The sequence below is a fragment of the Leuciscus leuciscus genome (assembly GCF_965113295.1).
Source record: "Leuciscus leuciscus genome assembly, chromosome: 24".
Taxonomy (NCBI): Eukaryota; Metazoa; Chordata; class Actinopteri; order Cypriniformes; family Leuciscidae; genus Leuciscus; species Leuciscus leuciscus.
Window position 1 is genome coordinate 25,226,599 of NC_138723.1, and position 21,356 is coordinate 25,247,954.

A 21,356-nucleotide genomic window follows, 5' to 3' on the forward strand; every position below is an offset into this window, starting at 1 on the left:
TGGGCTTAATGCAGTTCGACTGCGACCTCAGTTGTGCAGAGAGAAAAGTGGAGGCTGCGTTGTATCACGCATGTTGGCGTGTTGTTTCACACGGTTAAGGGTCAGGTAACAGTAAAGCCTTTTTATCCAAATTCTGTGCTTGTCCAGGTTATGCATGAAAAGATCTCTTGTAGGATTTGATGTTGACATGCATGTGTCCGTGGTGTTTCATACCAGTTCAGTTTCACTTTTGTGTGCAAGTGTGTGTATGTTGATGGAGCCTGACTTCAGAGTGAATTCCTCCACTGCTTTGGAGTGCAATCATTCTATATCACTTATCCTTAATGAAGTGAATGCTGTGAACGGAGATGTACTGCCTCAGGAAATTGTCATGATTGTCAGTTAATTCAACTGCCTGAGGAGGAGGAGGACAGCGTCCTTTTTTTAGACGGTGCGTCTTGTATCCATAAAAAGCATTGTGAACTTTATCGTCTCCCTTGTTACCTCTCTCTCCGTCTCTCTTCGGTCTTTTGGGGCTCTGCGTTATTCAGTATCATGCTGGGCAAACACATTTCAAACCCTCTGGCAGCTCTTTCTTCCATATTCATGAGATCACATGTTTATGTCCCTGAAACGCAGAGCTAAAGACAGTGGCCTCCCGCTGAGGTCATTGTGTCCACGTCTCGGCAGTCTGAGGCCACCCAGCTGTCGGAGACAGGGACGGTCCTGCGTCCATGCAAATGAGTGGATATCACTGCACCTCTGACATTTCTTATCATTTTGATAATGTGTTTTCATATCTTTATCGTAAATCAGATAAGTGTTTGTTTTTCCTCAAAGAATGCTTTTTATAATAGAAGTCTGATGAAATGCCATTCAACAGCAGACAATGAAAGGACTTACAATGGACAGGGCCTTCTGTGGAGGGCTTTAAATGCGCAGAAATGTTTTTGTTAAAGTCCAAATTTATTCATATAGTGCTTTTACAGTACACTTTGTTTCAAAGCAGCTTTACAGACAATCATGATGTTAATGTTTATAATATCTTCATGCCTTAGTCACATTTAGCAGAGCTGGAAGATAATATAGTTTACATTTTGCGACGATACAAGCAATTAAGCAGTTGAGATTTGCTAATAGTAAATATTGCTTTATGTGAGTGTATGTAATATGTATGCGGATAAAGTTGGATGTAGTTATATATATCTAACTTTACCCTAGTGAAAAAATTGTATACTTAAGCACAATTTATTCGTATGTACTTTTCTAAATGTATTTGTGGCACACTATAAATTGGTATACTTAAAGTCTGTTAAATTGAAACTAATTTTGTATTAAATGCATTTTAGTCCAAAAGCAGTGATGAAGTACAATTAAAGTTGTATTTAATATACTTGTTTGTGCTAAAGTGGAACTATTCCAAGTATACTTAAGTACACTTTAAATATACTCTTGTATTTAAGTTTTGAAATGCAGAATTCTCTTTGCATAAACTTCAAATGTATTTTGGTGACATTACAATTGCAATTCAGTTACACTGTAAGATTATTGAACATACATTAATATTATACTGATAACAAACTGAGGTCATACTATCCTTTACTTTTAGTGATTTTAAAACGCATTTCAATGACATTCCAAGTAAACTTGAAGTGTGCAAATGGCATCATTATTGTGTGCTTCAAATATAATAAAGTAATCTTTCGAAATAATGGCACAGCTCAGTAATTTTCCTTTTACTGACATTTTACAGACACCCCCCAGTATGCCAGTAACTCACTTATCCAGAGAAGATCAGTGAGACAATGAGAACATATATATGTACATTGAATGTTGGAAACACTATGGACTGGATTCAAACCCGGGTCACTGCCACACAAGCGCACTGGGTTTACCAGTTGCGCCACCACACAGATATGCTTCATGCAAAACTAGGGTTACTTTGTGTTTTTTCTAGACTGTTACAAGTATAATACAGTATAACCAAATAGATTTTTCCATCAATGACAGCACACATATGAAAAAAGAAAAAAAATTGACAAATGTTTTTTTTATGCATAAAATGAAAGCCAGTGGCTTCCGGTGTTATTTTGGACCCCACTGACTTTCATTTTATTGGCAAAAACATTAAAAATTGTTGCTATTGTGCAGTCAATGAATGGCTAGATTATATTCTTCCTGGTGCTGATTAGACCTGGATTTCTCAATGGGGACTGTTTCTTAACATTTAGACGTCACACTCCTTAACTATTCACATTCACACAGCTTTTATTTGACTAGTTGTTTTCTAAAGTTAGCATTGTCTTTCCAAGCGTGACTCATAATTGACAAACACATCCAGTAAATGCTGTCAGTCAAATGTTCCCCAGCTCCCACCAATCATGTATCGCAAGAGCGAGGCTGCTTTGTTTCGTAAAAACATGGTCGGCTTGTCAAATACTAAGCAAACGAGTATTAAAGCGTGCTGGCTCTTTCGCTGCTCGTGTTGGAACATTTTAACTTTCATGCTCACAAATTCCCATTTCAACTTGATGCTCATCCATATGTTTGGAGACTCCCAAAGCGGCCCTTTTTTTTAAGTTCCCAAAACATGACATCAGATTTTGAGAATGGTTGTCATGGAAACTTTGAACTGAATAGCACGTTTTCTTCTAAGATCGGACAGAGCTTGGTTGTGAAGAGGAAAAAAGTCAGCCGTCCCCTCGTTTCATTCACAGTCAGAAAAATGTGTGTAAGTTTGTTGAAATGGTCATCAGAAATCAGGATCAGGATGTGCATAGATGTATTCACACTAGTATTTATATAGTTGACATAACATGGACATGAAAATTTTTTCAAGATAAAATTTATATGAATGAATAATCGTAATTCTGTCATTTTAGATCATTTTCAGTCTTTTTTTAAAACCTAAATGTAAGAAGTGTAGTTTTAGTGTTGCTTTGCTGCTTGAGTTTTCTCTGTGAAAGTAAGACATATAATAGCTGGGCAGTCTCAGTCAAATTCCCATCATCTGGCTCATCTATGACATGATGACACAGTGACTGGCATGTCAATGACAGGATATGACACGTGAACTGTTAGTGACTTCCCACAATGTACATGCTGTCAGGAGCATTAACCGTATTAGATGTTATTTTCTTGTTTTTCTTTTCTCTTTTCTCTGTTCAGTGCATCAGCTCATACTGTCAATGAAAACTTTTCATTATCTTCTATCTGAGCTTCATTGTGAGCTCACTTTTTATGTATTTGTTTAGACTGAACAGTGTTTCATCTCTTGTTCAGTCTTCCGGATGTGGTGAATACCCTTTTTTGTTGTAAACTACTAAATTATTCACACAATCCTATTTTGATTACTTAGGGAGGGCCTATTTTGTGTGTGTGTGTGAAGAGCATTTTAAAAAGCTAATGAACTTTTTTTCTTCTGTAAAGAAGCTTTTGTGCTATGAAAATATTATATGGATGTTAAAGAGGTCATGACATGGATGGTTTTATTTGAATATTTTCCTTTAGGTTCACATATAATGAAAAATGAAAAATAAAAACGAATATATATACAGTATATATATGCAGAAAAACAATTCTTTTGAACCTTCATTCAAACCTAATCTAACCCTAACCTGTGTCTGAAATGATCCGTTTTTAAGAGGCGGCTCCTTTAAGGTTTGTGAGTAAATGGCATCTGTTATGATTGTCTAACGTCATTGCATAGGAAAAAGTATAAACGCTGACTCACTTTTGCATGAGTAAGTGTTTTGAAAACATTATCTATCTAATAAAGTAAATCATCCATTTGTTTCCGACGCTGGGATCCTTCTGAAGACTATACGGAGACGTGAACAATCCTCAAAGCAAACGTTCTTTCACTCTTCCATTTGTCCTGTTGTCGGCAGACTCAAGTGCATGGGGTATGCCAGAAACTGAACACGCATCTGTATACTGTATCCAGTGTAGACAGCATCAGTGATTATAATGGGTTCTACAGTATTTGCTTTTGACGCGACGCTCACATCCAGTGTAGGCAAATGTCAGCCGTTAAGCAATTGAATGTCAGTGGGCGGGGCCTATGGTGTGATGATGTATAACTATTTGTCTATGTCTTGCCCTGGAGACAGGCATATGCAAATGTACTTGCCCGTGTTGCGTCAGAGATCATGTAATATGAAAACAAGCAGTTTTTGGAGCTTGATTAAATAAATGCTTTGTTTATAATGAGGAGGACATTTTAAGCTATGGAAGTAGCATGATTATTAGTATTAGTTTCAGTTTGCTAAATCTGCTAAAAGTTGATGTTAACGTTCTTTTCTTTGTGTGATAATGTCTCCTTTAATTTTCTTTTATGTGTGATCTGAAATCTCAGCTCAATCAAATCGCAACGTTTATTATCATTGAGAATTGAAAGATGAAATCAGAGTTATGGATGAGGAACTAATCTTTTCTTGATTGCATTTTTTTCATTTTACATTGGTCATATTTAATTTAAATGCTGATCCTCTGGAGTAATAATATGCTGTGTTTGGTATGACGTTATCAAGCACAGCACTGTGTTTGTAAGATTATTCATTCGATTGAACGGCTCTAAAATCATGGTGGATGGTGGAATTTACATAGCTTACAGATAATTGATGTTAAATAAAGATCTTTTGATTGGCTCTGCTAGCTGGAGATACACCATATTTCTTTAAAACCCTTAATAAACCTTCACTGAAAAGATTTCGTTCAAAAAAAAGTTTTTCTTTTTCATTAGATTGAACATGAATTCCAGTTAATTATTTTATTTTATCCTTTGCTGTGGTCACAGATTTTTCTGTAAGTAATTAACAAAACTGTAGGAGACATTGGTTTGAATGAACTTGAACACCCACATCCACTGCACTTGGAGCTAGTTTTTATGTAAGACCTTACATTTACAAAACCTTTTGAAAGCAGAGTGAGTAAGAGCTGCAAAAAAGCACAGCCTGACACTGAAGATGAGTAAGTTCCAGAGTTCAATATGTGCTTGCAGGAATAGCCCACGCATTGTATTTAATATGCTCAGAATATATTTTGAAAAATAAGAGTCCAAACAACAGTGGACCCCATTTATAGACAAAAAAAAAAAAGAACCTATAATTACAGAAAGTCAAATACTTGTATATAAAATAAGTGAAATCAGCCTTATGTTCACATTATTTGACATATTATAATAACAAAAGATTGAATTATGATTTCAATCATCTTCTTTTAAGTGAATTTAATAACTCTCAAAGCTATACAATCTTGATGTGGGCTATAAGGACCAAACAGGTTCCAGTTTGGTAACTAGGCCTAATTTACACTCCAAAACAAGAAGAGTTTATTTTTATTCCCAGAAGACAATGTGGTGAATACAGATGGCCAAAGGTGTTAATTACTTATATCGCATGACTCAAGGGCAGGTGTTGTCATTCTGCTTGAGTAGTTGATCATTCATCAGTGATGTTTAATTGCGCAACAGTCTCTTTCAGTATCAAAAAGAAGGTCAGTTGGCAGGCACATATACTTTCACTCTAGTGTAGTGAATGAATACATCAGGCATGTTAATGGTGTGGTAAGGGAAAACTGTCTGTCAGATTAAAGCAGCCATCTGCCAAATAAATCCCAAAAGTTAAAGCTTTGAAGCACATTACTTTGGGCTTGTGTTAGAAAACATTGGCATACTATAAATAAGTCAACAGCGCATAGCGCAGCAGAGTAAACAATATAATGAAAAGAAACAGGATCTATACACACTCTGGGAAATTGGTATTTGCAGGTGTATTATTATTTTTATTTTTTTGTGTAGTGCTTCATTAAATTCATAAATCATATCTGATGCTAAGAACATTTGTTTACCGATTTGTCATCTTTACAGTGAAATTTCAAATATGATGTATCTCTCAAACAAATAACGTTGAGCTTAGCCTATAGCCTACCTCAGTCTATATACCTTATTTAATGGATGTACTAATATGCTATCTATAGTCATAATTTGCATAAAATTAAATATGGTACAAAATAATGTCTCTGAATGAATAATATGATTGATTGTTGCATTAAAGATTAAGTTAATAAGAAAATATGATCATATAACACAGATTTTATCATCACTGCATTGGTTACCTATAAAGTTCCGTATTAATTACAAGGTATTGCTACTGACTTATAAAGCCCTAAACGGCTTAGCTCCAGTCTATTTAACGGATCTTCTATCGCCCTATAATCCATCGCGCTCTTTAAGATCACTAAATTCAAGACTTTTGGTCATACCTAGGATATTCAGAACCACCAAAGGAGGGAGAGCATTTTCACATTTGGCTCCAAAACTCTGGAATAGTCTTCCTGATACTGTTCGTTGCTCAGACTCGCTCTCCCAGTTTAAAACTAGATTAAAGTCGCATCTCTTCAGCCAGGCATTCATATAATCCTACAGTTCAAACTACAATCCGGCCACTAGCTCATAAATGCCAGAGGAGAACTGGCCCCCGACTGAGCCTGGGTTCTCCCAAGGTTTTTTTTTTCTCCATTAGGTCACCTGATGGAGTTTTAGGACACCATTAGGTCACTTGATGGAGTTTTTCGGTTCCTTGCCACTGTTGCCTTTGGCTTGCTCAGTTGGGGATATTTTGGGGATATTTAATTTAATTTTATCAATCAATAAATTTCTCTTGAAATAAACTTTGTTGTATTATTTAAATTTAATACTGTGAAGCTGCTTTGATACAATCTGTATTGTGAAAAGCGCTATACAAATAAACTTGACTTGACTTAACTTAAGTTTTCTGTCAGATATAGACAGTTGTACAGTATCTCCTGCTGCTGCTGTCAAGATGTTTCTCATGATTTTACCTGTTATTAATAAGGTGGTTGTACACACATTTGACTGGCTTTTTTTTTTTACCAGTTGTATTGGTTGTAAATTTTTGACAAGAATTTCCGGCTAAATGTTCTTGTCAGTTTTTTCAGTAATGAAGATTTCTGAGTCGTAGGCTATTTTCTGCTGTCAAGATACAGTAAGCTAGGCTACTTGTGATTTTACCTCAGTAAGTAAAGTGAACATTCTTAGGCTACTCGTATTTCAAGATTTGACAAGCGATCACACTCATGTTTAATGTTAAAAGTAGTTAGTTTTGAGAGAGAAGTTTGTTTCTTAAGACAAGCACGACCGTTTAAATTATCGGATAGATTTAGGAGGTTTGACTTTAACTGGCTGCTGGCTATGGCCGGCAACCTCGTTTTAAACGATTAGTCTTACTGTGCCGCCGGGCTGCTGCTTTTATACAGAGAGGTCCGGGACGCCTTATCTCAGAAAGAGGGGTGATGCGCAGCGCTCAGTCTGCGTATATAAAATATCCGATCGTTTTTTAAAACACACATTTTTATTTCTTTATCACAAGTATAGTTGCTTTTCTATCGCTTTTAACAAACCTATTGCACTTTGTAAAAAACATTTATTTTGTTTTTAGTGCGGTATTCCCCCCCTTCAATTGGAGTGAAATCGTCCGCATAAAAGGAAACGTGAAGATCATAACGGAACAGTGTTGGGAAAAAAACACCGTAACAGTTCCTCATTCTGGTCATTTAAAATGAAAGACAACGACTGCATATTAAAAAACGAGGGTTTCGGTTATTTGAAATGTGAAAAGGTAGGATTTCTGTTTAGTACATTAACTTTTTATTTTGTACCCTTAACGATCGTGAACGGCTTCATTGTCATTTTAACATAATTTGAAATCTTAAAATGATAGCGTATGGCATATTGTAAATAAAATGCTGTTATCCACTTTGCCGAATGACTTTTAGGTGTGGTTGCACTATACTTTCTGATACAGACAGGTTTAGTTCTTATGACTTTGTTTTTTTTTTTCTTCAAAGTATCATGTTTCATAATGCCACATTTTAAAGAGTTCTGTGGCAGTACCATGGTACAATGATGATACAAGCTGGTAGTGCCATGGTACTTTGATAATACTATGGTCATTTGTTATACTATGGTACTGAAATATGTGTACCATGCAATTCTATGGAACTCCAAGGTATGCCCAAGAATTACCCTTGTATGGTACCATATCCAAAACTTTTATTTTTAAGTAGACACAGGCATTAAGTATAATACATTGCAAACTAAAATATGTGATTTATATGCATTATTAATGTATGTTTTTGGTCTCTTAAAAAAAAAAAAAAAAAAAAAGATTAAGAGCCTCACATTCTTACAGGAAATTGCAGGTATTGTACTGTACAGTTGAGGCAGGGTGATGCAGTGTGCAGACTCTGGGGCCCCACACGTGGGGGCCATGATAGGATTTGTTTTGTATAAGAATGCGGAACTCATATATTTGGCATTGGTAAAGAAAAAAAAGAGAAGGAAAAAAGCACTGCCCATCTCCAGTGGAGCAGTAACAGGAGTGATCTAACAGTGTCTGGCAGGTTACTAAACCGCCGTAGGGGTCAGTCAGCAGATTGTATGATGTGTTGAACAGGCAGATGGGCAGCCATGAGTGTGTCTTTTCTCAGTGGGCTGCAGCTTTCTGTGCTTCCTCCTGTAACATGAACACGCTTGCATGTTTACGCCTGACTTCCTTACACAACGCCTGAAGTGCGGCGCTAGGTGAAGCCTGTTTTATTAACATGGACACGCATGGCTGGCTCTAAAATGTTTTAATGGGGGTCATATCCTGAGGAATCATGCTTCCTATATTTTTTGATAAGAGTCATTGTACTATGAAAACATAGTGGAAGTGTCAGAACTCAAAACTTCCTCCCCAGTTAGAAAAACAAAACAAAAAGTGGACTTCAATTAATACAAATATTACATATATTTAGGGTATATATAATATGTATGCATGATATGGCCCTTTTAATGATTTTACTAATAAACAATGTTACTGTGAATGACCCATTAGAGATGAAATCACTAATGTTCATTTCACAGTGGTTTTACAGTGATACTCCGGAGCAGAGCAGGAAAGCGCATGTGTGTGTGTGTGTGTGTGAGAGAGAGCAAATGAGAGGTTTTTTCCCATTATTTTGTATCTGATTTGTTTGCATGTTTTACTCTAACCTTTCTGTAAAGTCCTCTTGTTTCCTGTAAACTCTTGTGCAGGCCTAAATGTTTAAAAGTGCGTGTACAGTGGTTCTCAAACACTTCAGGCTAAGTCTCTGATCAAATCAGAACATTCAGTTAAAAGCAAATTTCAAAGAAATCAATACTAAATTGTTTAACACCTATGCACTTCCAGCAATCCCAAAATAATAATGTGGGTTAAAAACGCCTAAAATCGTGTCCTAACCAGATGTTAATCAACACTGCGACTAGGGATGCACCGATCCACATTTTTTCACTTCCGATCCGATCCCGATACCTGAATTTGGATATCGGCCGATACCGATACTATTCCGATACCAGAGCTGTGTTTGCTTTAATATTATTATTATCATTATTGTTTATTTTATATGATGCTGAAATAAACTCCTCTCAACAGGCAAGTATGATATGTAGGCCTACATATTTATGCATGTATGGTAAGTATAAGGTCAGAAAATGAAGTCAAAAAAACAGTAAATCCTGTTAACAGGAAAAATCCCATTCTGAAAACAAATATGCAACTGTAGGTCATGTCAATATTTATTACATTCCCAAAATGTCAAATACTTGAGTCTTGAAATATAAGAAAAGTGCAAGTGTAAACATCTTACACACACACACACTATCTAAAGGGTGATCCTCGCTCCGATGCTGTAACTCTCTCGATGAATGCTCGATCAACATCAGCCATGTGCAAACAGACAAGCGGATTTCGCCTCAGACGCGCGTCAATTTCGCTTCAAACTTTTGCTTTTTACGAGCGTCAATTTCGCTCTGGGCGCGCGAATGGATTCAAAATATTCAAGCGTCCAACTAGACGCGGCAGACGCGAATTTGACGCGCTATTCGCGTTTGGTGTGAACGCACAGTAACGTGGTGCTTTTTTAAATGTTTGATTGCATTCGTTGTGTTGTACGACGCGAGGGAGCTTCAACGAGCTCTGAATTACGGCTTTGCAAACATTGCATTTTGCTGTCTTGCTCTGCGGTGTTTCCAGTGTGAAGAATTTCCACACAGCGGCCGCAAACTGCGGAATGGATTTCCTGAGCGGTGGCGTGTCTCATAACTCTGTGTCTCATTGAGCCGCGCCTCCGTTCAGGAAATCCATTCCGCAGTTTGCAGCCAGCTAGCAGACTAGGCGGCGGGAATCATTTTTGGAGTCATTTCAGCAGACAACGTTAAAGCGCAGACATGACTCAAGGATATCGGATATCTCCGCAGGTTGGATCGGGAAAATCCGATACGTGAATTACGCTGGTATCGGTCCCGATACCGATACTGGATCGGATCGGCCCCATCCCTAACTGCGACACATGATAAAAGGTATATTTTCCACATTAAAGTGATAGTTCACCCAAAAATTAGCCTACATTTTGTCATCATTTACTTACCCTCATGTCGTTTCAAACTCGTAAGACTTTCGTTCATCTTCGGAAAACACAAATGAAGATATTTTTAATGAAATCTAAGAGTTTTCTGTCCTTCCACTGACATTGAACTACCACTTTGACGCTTCAAAAGTTCACAAAGAGATTGTAAGACTACTCCAAATTAATTGAGCATTTTAGTCCAAATTTTATGAAGAGACTTGATTGCTTTATATGACGATTGTATGATTAAATGACGAGATTGAAGTTAGGCTTTTATTCACATATAAATATTGATCAGCCAGCGAACTTAAACAGAAGCTCAGCCGCGAGAACAAACTTTGTTGGTTCTTGCGAAAGCTCAAATGTGCTGCGTAACACGAGAATGAACCTCATTGGTTCTCGCTGAAGCTCGAACGGGATGTATAACACGAGAATGAACCTCATTGGTTCTCAAACGTCAAGTGAACATGCTTGAGCTTCCGTTTCTGTAAAACCGTAACTGACGTGTGAGTTGATGAATGTTTATATGTGAATAAAAGCCTAAATGAAATCTGTTCATCATATAAAGCGATCGTCTCTTCAGAAAATTCGGACTAAATCGCTCAATTCATATGGATTCGTTTTATGATCTCTTTATGACCTTTTTGAAGTGTCAAAGTGGTAGTTGCGTAGACTGTCAATGGAGGGACAGAAGTTTACTGATTTTGTGCTTCATTTAATGTTGAAATGGTCTAAAGCGAGTTTGAATATCATTTTGCGTGCCCTTTTATAACCATACTGAAAGTGACAGTGAATAATTCACCTCCGCTGCTCAGATTTTGAAAATAAATTAAAGGAAACAAGAACGTTCAAACTGTGAACTCAATGTGAACAAACAAGGGTATTTAATGACAAAGATTTTAACAACAATTAAAACAACAAAAACAATTTAACATTGTTTTTAATAATGTTAAATTGGTTGACTATTTATTAATTAGCTAGATTATCCATTTCCTTGCAAGTGCAGTACACTTGCAGAGAGACTCCGCCCACATGCTCTTCTGATTGGCTGTGATATTTGATTGATTTTTGGACAGACAAACAGTTTGTCGTTGGAATCTTGTTGCATCACGTCTGGATAGGACACAGTGTTAGATGCGCAAACCTATGTAAAACCTGATAAACAAAAAAAGAAAGATCAATGTAAATTAATTGAAATAAAATAAACATAAATTGTTACGTTTTTTAGTATTGCAATTTTCCATAGTTTCAGAACTGCTGACCTAGTAGACCTTATGACCTTCCTCTGACCTCTAGGGAGCTATCCTGGTTTTCTGGATAAAGGTTTTTTGAAGGAAACCTCCTATAAGACTGTCCTAAAATATGTCAGCACCGAGCCATCTCACAGAAAGTGCTGAACTCAGCTCAGCCCAGGTGTGGACTCACTGAGCTCTCTGATCTGCGCCTTTATTTGGTTCTGGACTCATGTGAGACTGAACAGAAGCAGAACCATGTTCGAGACCCTCCAGCTGCCCGTGCTGCAGATCCAGGGCCCGGCAGACGGGGAGTGTAACGGATCCGTGGTGGATCCGGCCCTGTCCAGCTCGTCTCTGCGCCGCAAGCGCTTTAAAATGCGGCGTATGAAGAACGTCATGAGCGAGAAAGAGCAGGAACATCTTCAGAGTTCCGGCTCCAAGGAGTACCTGCAGCTTCCGTCCATTGAGATCACGCCGTCCAGCGACGAGGACGCGGTGTGGTCGAGCTGTTCCACACCCAGCGCCTCTCCCCAACGCAGACGCTTCCTCCTGCGCAAGTGGCTGAGAGGAGGAGAGAAAAAAGAGCACGGCAGTGAGAGCAGGTCTGTATGAGCACGAGCCCACAAACCCATCCATTCTCCATTCCTGCTGTCCATCATGAGTACTGTGCATCACTTCATCTGAGTCTTCATGTAGGCTTGATCTGGCACATTACATAGCAGACAACCCGTGTGTTTGTGTGTGAGTGTGTTTTCCGACTTTACTGGAGAGACTGAAGTCTCTGCTGGGACATTTATAGGCCGGAGGGAAGAACAAGCGGACGCTGTCTGGGGACGTCTTAAATATTCATGACTCTTCCTGCCTTTTAATAGACAAAAATACAACATGCAGTATGTATCTGCTATGACCTTAAGTTTGACTTCAAGCAGCATTAAGAATAGCAGAAATTCTGCTTAAGCGGCACTACCAGTTGAAAGTTTAGACACACTTAACTGGATTTATGTTTCATCATTAATTCCGAAACACAGTTAACACCGGTCAGTTTGGATAGTGCTGCTTTAAGACGAAACCACATATTTTCTTCTATGTGCGAATTATTCAGTCACATGACTTGACACATGGCACAAAAAAAACACTTGTAGGAATTTATTCGGTTAATGTATTTCTAGCATAATTTATACACATGTCTTCTTACAGAATAAAACAATTATCCACCTCAAGCAAACGTATGTGTGTTTTCTATGCATTTTGAAAATGTTCATCTTGTGTTACAGCATTTATTATGCAAAATCCCCAAAATAAAATATAAAAATACACGACTGTTCAAAAGTTTGGGGTTGGTAAGTCTCTTAGACTTTTCTCTTAAAAAATCAACTAAAAATAGTAATATCATTACTCCAGTCTTCAGTGTCACATGATTCTTCAGAAATCAGTCTAATATGATGATTTGCCACTCAAACATTTCTTCTTCTTATTATCGATGTTAAAAACACTTGTGCTTCTTTATTTTTGTGAAAACCGTGATACAATTGGGTTTGATAAACAGAAAGTTCAAAAGATCAGCGTTTATTTGATATCGATTTTTTTCTCTTTTTTTTGTTACAATTGTAACAATGTAACAATGAAAGTCTTTATTTTTTGATACATTTAATGCATCCCGGCCTGCAGAATAAAAAGTTTTTCTTTTTCTTTTTTTTCTTTTTTTTTGGTCACTGTATAATTCTCATATTTGTGTTATTTCATAATATTCACAACTTTGCTATTATTTTAAAATGTGGAAAATACTACTAATAAAGATTGAGAGGGTGTGTGTAAACTTAGTTGGTACCATACAGGAAATGTATGGTTTAGTAAATAAATTCAGACGTGTAAATGTTTGACATGACGACTGACATGAATCAGGTAACAGCTGTGTATTGTGAGCTGTCAGGTGTTTGCTGGTAGAAAACCCTTGTAAGCACAACGGCGTTCACTAATCTAGGGCTCCGTTATGTTGACCTATAAGGCTGTTTTATCACCTGCTTCCTTTTCATGCAGTACGCAATAACTCAGCGAACCACTTCTTAAATGCACAAGGGTTTTTTTTTTCTTAAGGCAAGACATTATAAACAACTGTGGGAGGACTGTGGAGGTATCACACTGCACCTGATAATCATGGCAAGTTTAACTGCTTAAATGGAAATATTGTTGTTTTAGTTTACAGCACTCATTCAATTGGAACACTCTCTGCTGCCCTCTAGTGGGGAAGATTAAACTATCCTGAAAATTTGTTTTCCTAAAAGATGCTTCATGGATGTTTGTTCCTTTTAGTTCTAAGCCAGAGCAACGTTTTGGACTGTAAAACTATGTGTGTCTTGTTTCAGCATTTTTTTTTTGTCACCATATAATTAAAAGATCACTGTGTGTCCAAACTCACCTTCTGTCGTCTCTTTCTCAGTATGACGTCTGGTGTTTTCTGATTGTAATGTGCTGATGTGTGTTACAGCAGTCAGCAGAGCAGCCTGCAGAGCAGTCATGAGGAAGAGACCACACGCTACCTGAGCCCCAACACCCGCGAGGACAGGTACTCCACGCCGAGACACTGTGGACTTTACATGTCATTTAGATTGTCAGTGTGTTTTACATGTATGTCTTCCATTTATGCGTTATGCTGCTCTCACCGTAGTTCCCACATGTCCAACAGGGGTCAGTAGTTTGTCAGCTCACATCTCTCTGAAGCATGATTCATACAATTCTACTGCACTAGTGATGGGAAGATATGTAGCCTAGCTAGCACACAGTATGTGATAGATAGATCCAACAAAAGCATATACCATTGATTAACAACCTCAGCACTTATGGTATTTATGCCTTTAAACGCTTATTAGGCATTGTTAAAAATCAATTTCCCTATGGAGAAAAAGACCTCTATAGTATGTCATTTGGCTATTTTACTATTTTTTGTGTATTATAAATGCACTATGTATGATTGTCTGTTTCCGCCTAAAGACTAAATAAGTAAAAAAAACAACAAAAAAACAGTCATTTTGACTTCACATATTATAATTGCTAAAGTATTTTAATTGTGACTTTAATTCTTACAATGCAACTTTGTCTATTTTATTTCAATGAAAAATTATTTTTTATTTTTTATTTTAATTTACAATGCAACTTTGTCTCATAATTTTTTCATAATTTCATGGGAATTTTTTTTCTCATACTTGCTATGGGACATTATATCTCACAATTATAACTATTGAATTACACAAATATCTCATTATTTTGGATTTATTGCTCATAATGTGACTTTAAATATATATATATATATATATATATATATATATATATATATATATATATATATATATATATATATATTTCACAATTATTTTTTTTGATGAAAAAAGGCTAATCTGGTGTATTTTGATATGACAAATAGTTAGCAAATTTGGATTCAGCCTCTGAAAAAGAAAAGAAAACAGTTGTCAAGTGACACTTTATAACGGCAGACACTGAGAAGCTTGACATGAAATGAACTTCCTGTTCAAGTGTTGGATCTCAAGTGTGGTTGAGAAGTTTCTGTTTTTAGTGGTTCATGTTTTGCTTTTGAAGTTGTTCTTCTTTTTGTGTCGCGGCTCGCGTTCTGCATCTGTTATCTGGTTATGAGTCTGACCACAAGGTCTGTGCCAACTCAAAAACAACTCTAGCACATTTCACTTTCCCATGGCAGGGCTGCATTTTCTCAGATCATTTTAATTTTTTCGCCATCTTCGAAATTAAACCAGGTGCTGTGCAGGTTGAATCAGCGAAGCAAGTTTTTGTAGAGAAAGCTCAGATTTTTAGCTGTGCTCAAATGTTCTTGTTGAGCCCAGCTGGGCAAAGAACACTCTGATCCTCGGCTGGAATATCATCGGCGCTTGGTTATTTGTGCCTTTATTGGACCTCTTTAGAACATGGTGTTCTTTTTCCTGGATTTATGAAATGTGTCTTGTGAACATCACTGATCATTAATTATTTTTGTGTTTGTTTGTTGCTTTTAACGTTCATCAGCATTATTTACCATTGCCTGAAAAGAGATCTTTACAAACTCCTTTAAGATAACCGTTTGTGTGAGTATGTGCATGAGTGTGTGTGTGTGTGCGGGTGCGCATATACACCTGCTAAAGTCAGACAGTATGCGAACGGTCGGCCACAGCTCAGTTTTGTGCACTCAGCAACCTGATTTCAGCTGATTCCTGAGCTTATTTTTAAATCAGTTTTGTGTCGTGACGTAAAAGCAGCTAATGCTCATTAAAGGTGATGAATGTTCAGCCTGTTTGTGTCCCGTTAGGTTGAATGAATCACAGCTCAACTCTCATTTACACACACATACATACAGTACAGGCTCCCTTTCAGATCATGAGTGTGAATTTGAATTGAATTGGCCACATCTCACATGATGTCGAATTTGAATTTATTTACAAAAATATTTTATGACAAAACAAAGTAGGGTAGGCAATTTCGGAGAGACTTGCAATTTCAAGCTAGCTTTGAAAGCATACGATCCAGGGATGGAAATTAACTTTTTTGTCCACCGGCCACTGTGGCTGGTGGATTTCAAAATCTACCAGCCACTCAATGTTTTTACCAGCCACTTTCTTGTTTTTAACCGACAATGTGTAACTGCATGTGAAAATTAATACTACAAGATCTACAATACTTAAGCAGTTTATTTAATCTCAAGTCTCAATGAAATACTGACATTTTCTCTTTCTCTCTTATATAAATTTCTCTTTTTTACCTGGATGTGGCATTTGAATGATTCGTGGTCTTTTATGGCTTCCAGTTTTAGGTTTTTAGTCCCAACAATGAAACTAGGGCTGGGCGATATGGACCAAAAGTCATATCCCGATTATTTAGGCTGAATATCGATATACGATATATATCCCGATATTTTTTCCGCAAAGTGAGAGCAAATGTTCAGTCAAAGTCAAAGCCAAATATGATATGTCACAAGTAGTTTTATTGAAACCGGCTATTTCCACACACACAAGTACTGTCCCCCTTTACTTAACATAAATTGTAAGAATATGACTAATAGTAAAGACTAGTAGCCTACTAATAAATAAACATTAGGCCTATGCTAAAGCTATTAAATAGCAGTTCCAAACTAGTTTTTGTTAATACAATGTTGGTATGAGCCACTAGAGTCATTTAAAAATATAAAAAATAACACAAAGAAAAATAAAGTGGCATTTTGGGGTTAATATGGAAACGACAGTTACCATGGTGAATACACAATATTAACAATAACTGTTAATGAACCATGGAAACTGCTCCTGGTGAATAGTATGAAAATCATCCCTGCGTTACTTTTATTTTGTGTAATTTACAACGTAACGGCGTTGCATGCTCGTAGTTTATTTTGCACTTTATATACAGTGAGGCGATACACAGCGCGCGCCGCCACATTTGCGCGTGCATTTGAAGAGTGTTCGCTATGAGAACAGGATAACGGCTGACGTGACAGGACAAGAAAGTCAGTTTTTCTGAGGTGAAAAACTTTATTTCAGCGTACACTTATGTCCTCTAAAAGTGTCCGCCGTCTGTGTGAAACAGTATATTTTTATTTACCCGCCACGGTGGCCGGTAGGTGAAGCGACTTTACCCGCCACAACACAAAATCACCCGCATTTGGCTGGTGGCGGGTGCTAATTTCCATCCCTGATACGATCCCACCCTCCCTTTAGAGCGTCTCCAAAGCCATGGCATCTTCAAAACACATGAACGCGTACAGCAGAGTTTGCAAAGCATCATGAGATGAGAGACACGTTACACTACCTCATGTCTCAAAGCACATAACATTACAATAATAATCAACATAAACAACTTACCGAACTCTTACTTGTACTACCTGACTGCTGCAGATTACTTTCAGCATTGATACTGTCGACATAGAAAGGCATAAATCCGAGTCTGAGGACGTGAACAGCTCCGGGTAGACGTCACGGGTTGCCATCTTGGAATTACGGTTACGACATGGCGTGAGCGCAGTATAAGCTTGTTGGTTTGGTTCAGGAGGAGCTGTAAAAGTGGCTGCTGTTAATTTATGGCGCTCAGTGACTGTCTACAACGCGCTTATGCCGTTTGATGTCTGCGCAAGCAGGTGCGTGGAGGTAATATTGACAAGCAGGTACAACATTTGGTCCTGAGACTTTCACAGAAGATATATGTAAATGTTTTAATATTTAGACCACTTCTATTATTGATTGCTTTCAGGACATGTAGAGAGTTTCAAACAGTATAACAAAAAGTGTTTAGAAAACAAATTCCCTACCCTACCTTTAATTTTGACTGATTATGCCTGATTTGTCCTGATATATACACATAAAAAAATTATAAATAAAAAACATGCAAATTGACTCTCAAACCAAATCTATTAATACAGAATTTAAGTTTGCCAGATTTTAAGTTGTTCATGGTTTCAACCTATAAAAATAAATATTGATAATATCATTCTATTTGCCAAGTTGATTCAAATTCAGGTCCAGCCGTGCTCATAAAACAACAACCAAATCCATTCACCCTATCAGATCTGTGGTTATTAGACATGCATTCTTGCCCACTAGCACCCAAGCTCTTGTCTGAGACTCTGATGGTCAGATTAGCATCTCTGCTGGTGGTCTGACTCACACACACCTCAGCTGAGGAAACAAGCTGTGCTGATCTACAACACACAGAGAAAATGCAGGATCTTCTGTAGGTCACTGCAGGACAAGACACGGCCCGTGCAGAGAGAGAGAGAGAGAGAGAGATAGAGGACAGGAGGGGGTGCAGGGAGTTCAGTAATGAGGAGTCTTCTTCCCGCTAGGGTGTGTGTGTGAACCGTGTGCAGGTCCACATGAGTAGTGCATCATGGTTCAGAGCAGGACTTTATCATGTACCTCACCTGTCAAACTGGGCTGTCACCCACGGGTGTCCACGCTCAGGAAAAGACTGCACTTTCGCCGGGATCAGTGAGTACTTTTTGTCTGTTTTTGCCAGGTGTTGTGTACAGACTGTAATTGGCAGGCAGAAATTCATGGTCAGTTGATCCAGTCTGTATTGCTGGAGCAGATAATGTTTCCTGTGATGTATAGAATTACCCTTCAATTTTTTACAGTAGAGACGTAAAGAGGAGAGAAGGTTGATTCAAACTTATAATTATTCAATGTATTAGTCATGTTTGTGGTTATAATTTGTTCTCCTGCAGTTTTAAACCGAAAGCCACTGGATATTTGTGCATTATTTGCATTTATATTGCCTTTTAATTTACATTGTTTTATATGTTTAATGTTCTCAAATAAATGTAAAAATCCTTTATCACAATTAATTATAATACATACTTATTTTTAGTTATGCTTTTTAAATGCATTAAATAATGCATTGAAACATGTACTTAATGAATATGTTAAAGTAATATGTTATTATCAGTAATAACCGTGGCACAGAACAGATTGGAATAGGTCACCTAAACTGAAAATTCTGTCATTACATTCGCAGCAATGTGTCATTCCGAATCCAAACCTATATTTTTTTTTAATTTTTTTTTTTTATGAGCAACACAAAAGGAGAAATTTTGCATAATGTACTGGATGCACTACTTCCATGCAGTTACAATGAATGATCCCTAAAGCTTATATTTAAAGGATCAGTATTGCCAAATATTTTCAGTACCCAAAACCTGCTTAGAAAGTTGCTAAATGTCGCTAGATGACGTAATGTGGCGACTGTCGGCACTTTAAATCAGTTTTTTTTCTCCTAATCTGTTTTCACATACTTTATTCCAATAGCCGAATGTCCAGTAAAGCTGTTTTCATTTACAAATTTTCTGTCAGACATCGGAACAAGGATATAGTGACTGACTAGGCTATGTTAACCTGTAGTCCAAAAAGTTGCTTGATTTGTCGCAAGTTGCTTTTTTGAAAAGTTGCTAAAGGGGTCTGAAAAGTCACTAATATATAGTGACAAAGTTGCTAAGTTGTCAACACTGAAAGGATGCTAAATCACCATAAAAGTAGTCCATACAAGACCATTGCGTGATTAAATGTAAGTTACTTGCTGATAATCTTACCCTCCAGTGAACTATTTACCATTGTTATTAGATCATTGAACCATTGAGTTGAAATCATCATTGCAATTTTTGATAAAATTATCGACTGATTAATTGAAAAGAATCTTATTCAAAAGAATGACTTATATTGGACATTGTTACTTCTCTTGTGAATTTTTATTCTAAGGAAAGCTTGGGCAGAGATTAAGCTTTTCAGAGAATACCAACTCAAATATGTTCATCATACAAACAAATATAATGCACTATATAATACAAAATGCTATATAATGCACAATACATGTGGACTGCTTCAATGATACTTTTATTGCACTTTTTTTTTTTGGTGCCATTTTGGAGCTTGACAGCCCAAGTCCTCTTCACTTTCTTTATATTGAAATGAGTGGCCAGGGTATTCTTAAAAAATTCAGCTTGTGTTCCACAAAAGAAGTTTGGAACAGCATGAGGATGAGTAAATGATGACGGAACATTCGTTTTTGAGTGAACTATCTCTTTAACAAAGTGATGCTAAACAGAACGAACATCTCTCTCTCTCTCTCTCTCTCTCTCTCTCTCTCTCTCTCTCTCTCTCTCTCTGTCTCTCTCTCACACGCACGCACGCACGCACGCACGCACGCACACACACACACTTGAGTGAGAGGATGAGACAGTGAAAGAGTCATGTCATGTTCTTCTGATCGGCATGAGCTCAGGGTCATTGTGTCCCTGTCACAGTAACTAGACTAACTAGATCTGTTTCTCTTCAGGCACAAAGCTTTGATGAATGCAGATGTATGTGTGTGTGTGTGTGTGCTAGTGTGCCTGTTCTTTAATTAGCAGTTGTTCAAGAAATCCCTCTGCCAGCCTCTCTCTCTCTCTCTCTCTCTCTCTCTCTCGCTCTCTCTCTATTCCTCTGTGTATTGAGGTGAGATCAGACCTTGTACATTGGGACAGGGTTTTTGTTTTGACATGATCAGCAACATTCTGAGTTGCCCTTTTGCTATAGTTTGTTAGGAGATGCTTGCGTTGCAAAAGAAAAGTGCAGTGAGCCTATAACAGGAAGCATACATTATTCACTGCAACTTGCTACATTTAACGTTTCATATTTCCTAACAATGTCCATGTAGTTTACAGAGACCGGGGCCACAAAAAGTATTTGGATGCCATACTTTTAAAATATCTGAATGTCAGTGCATTAGATAACTAGATATCAAACCAACTGACATTTATTTTAATAAAAGCTCGCACTAGCACACTTTTAAAGCCAAAAGTTTTACGTAAAGAAGTTTGTTAGACTAAAAATATTTAATCAATAGTTGTTGTACAAAATGAACACAAAAAGTGTTCTAGTTGTAAAATGTTTTCATGTGAACATGTCCATAGATAACTGTTAACCCATGGTGACTGTTGGACATGTGTGAACTTGAGGTGTTCACAAAAAGGCTTAGAAACATGAAGTTAATTCTGAGAAAAGCTCATGCATCTTTTGTTTGCATCATTGGTTTATTTTGTATCTAATGCAATGACATTCAGATGTATTAACTTGTGTCTTTAGTGTCCAATTACATTCTGGGGCCATCGTACATACTGTATATGAACACTTAGGCTTTGTTTCCACCAAAGCGTTTATAGCGAGCTGAAAA

At 37.3% G+C, this 21,356-nt stretch overlaps 1 protein-coding gene and 1 long non-coding RNA gene across 7 annotated transcripts in view; one reads left to right on the plus strand and one right to left on the minus strand.

Annotated features, from left to right (window-relative positions):
• Window positions 1-21,356, minus strand: part of LOC309489275 — a 251,524-nt gene that overhangs the window by 148,442 nt on the left and 81,726 nt on the right. The window lies entirely within an intron of this gene.
• gramd1ba (GRAM domain containing 1Ba) overlaps window positions 7,497-21,356 on the plus strand; it is a 51,494-nt gene continuing 37,634 nt past the window's right edge. Inside the window, exons 1-3 of one of the 6 annotated variants that reach the window (XM_082157011.1) lie at window positions 7,516-7,619; window positions 11,728-12,268; window positions 14,152-14,229. In XM_082157011.1, coding sequence (XP_082013137.1) covers window positions 11,922-12,268; window positions 14,152-14,229 — 425 coding nt within the window. In that variant the 5' untranslated portion in view covers window positions 7,516-7,619; window positions 11,728-11,921. Of the gene's footprint in view, window positions 7,620-11,727; window positions 12,269-14,151; window positions 14,230-17,368; window positions 18,641-21,356 lie in introns of those variants that run through there. The other 5 variants (XM_082157010.1, XM_082157016.1, XM_082157017.1 and 2 more) reach the window with 5 other exon arrangements.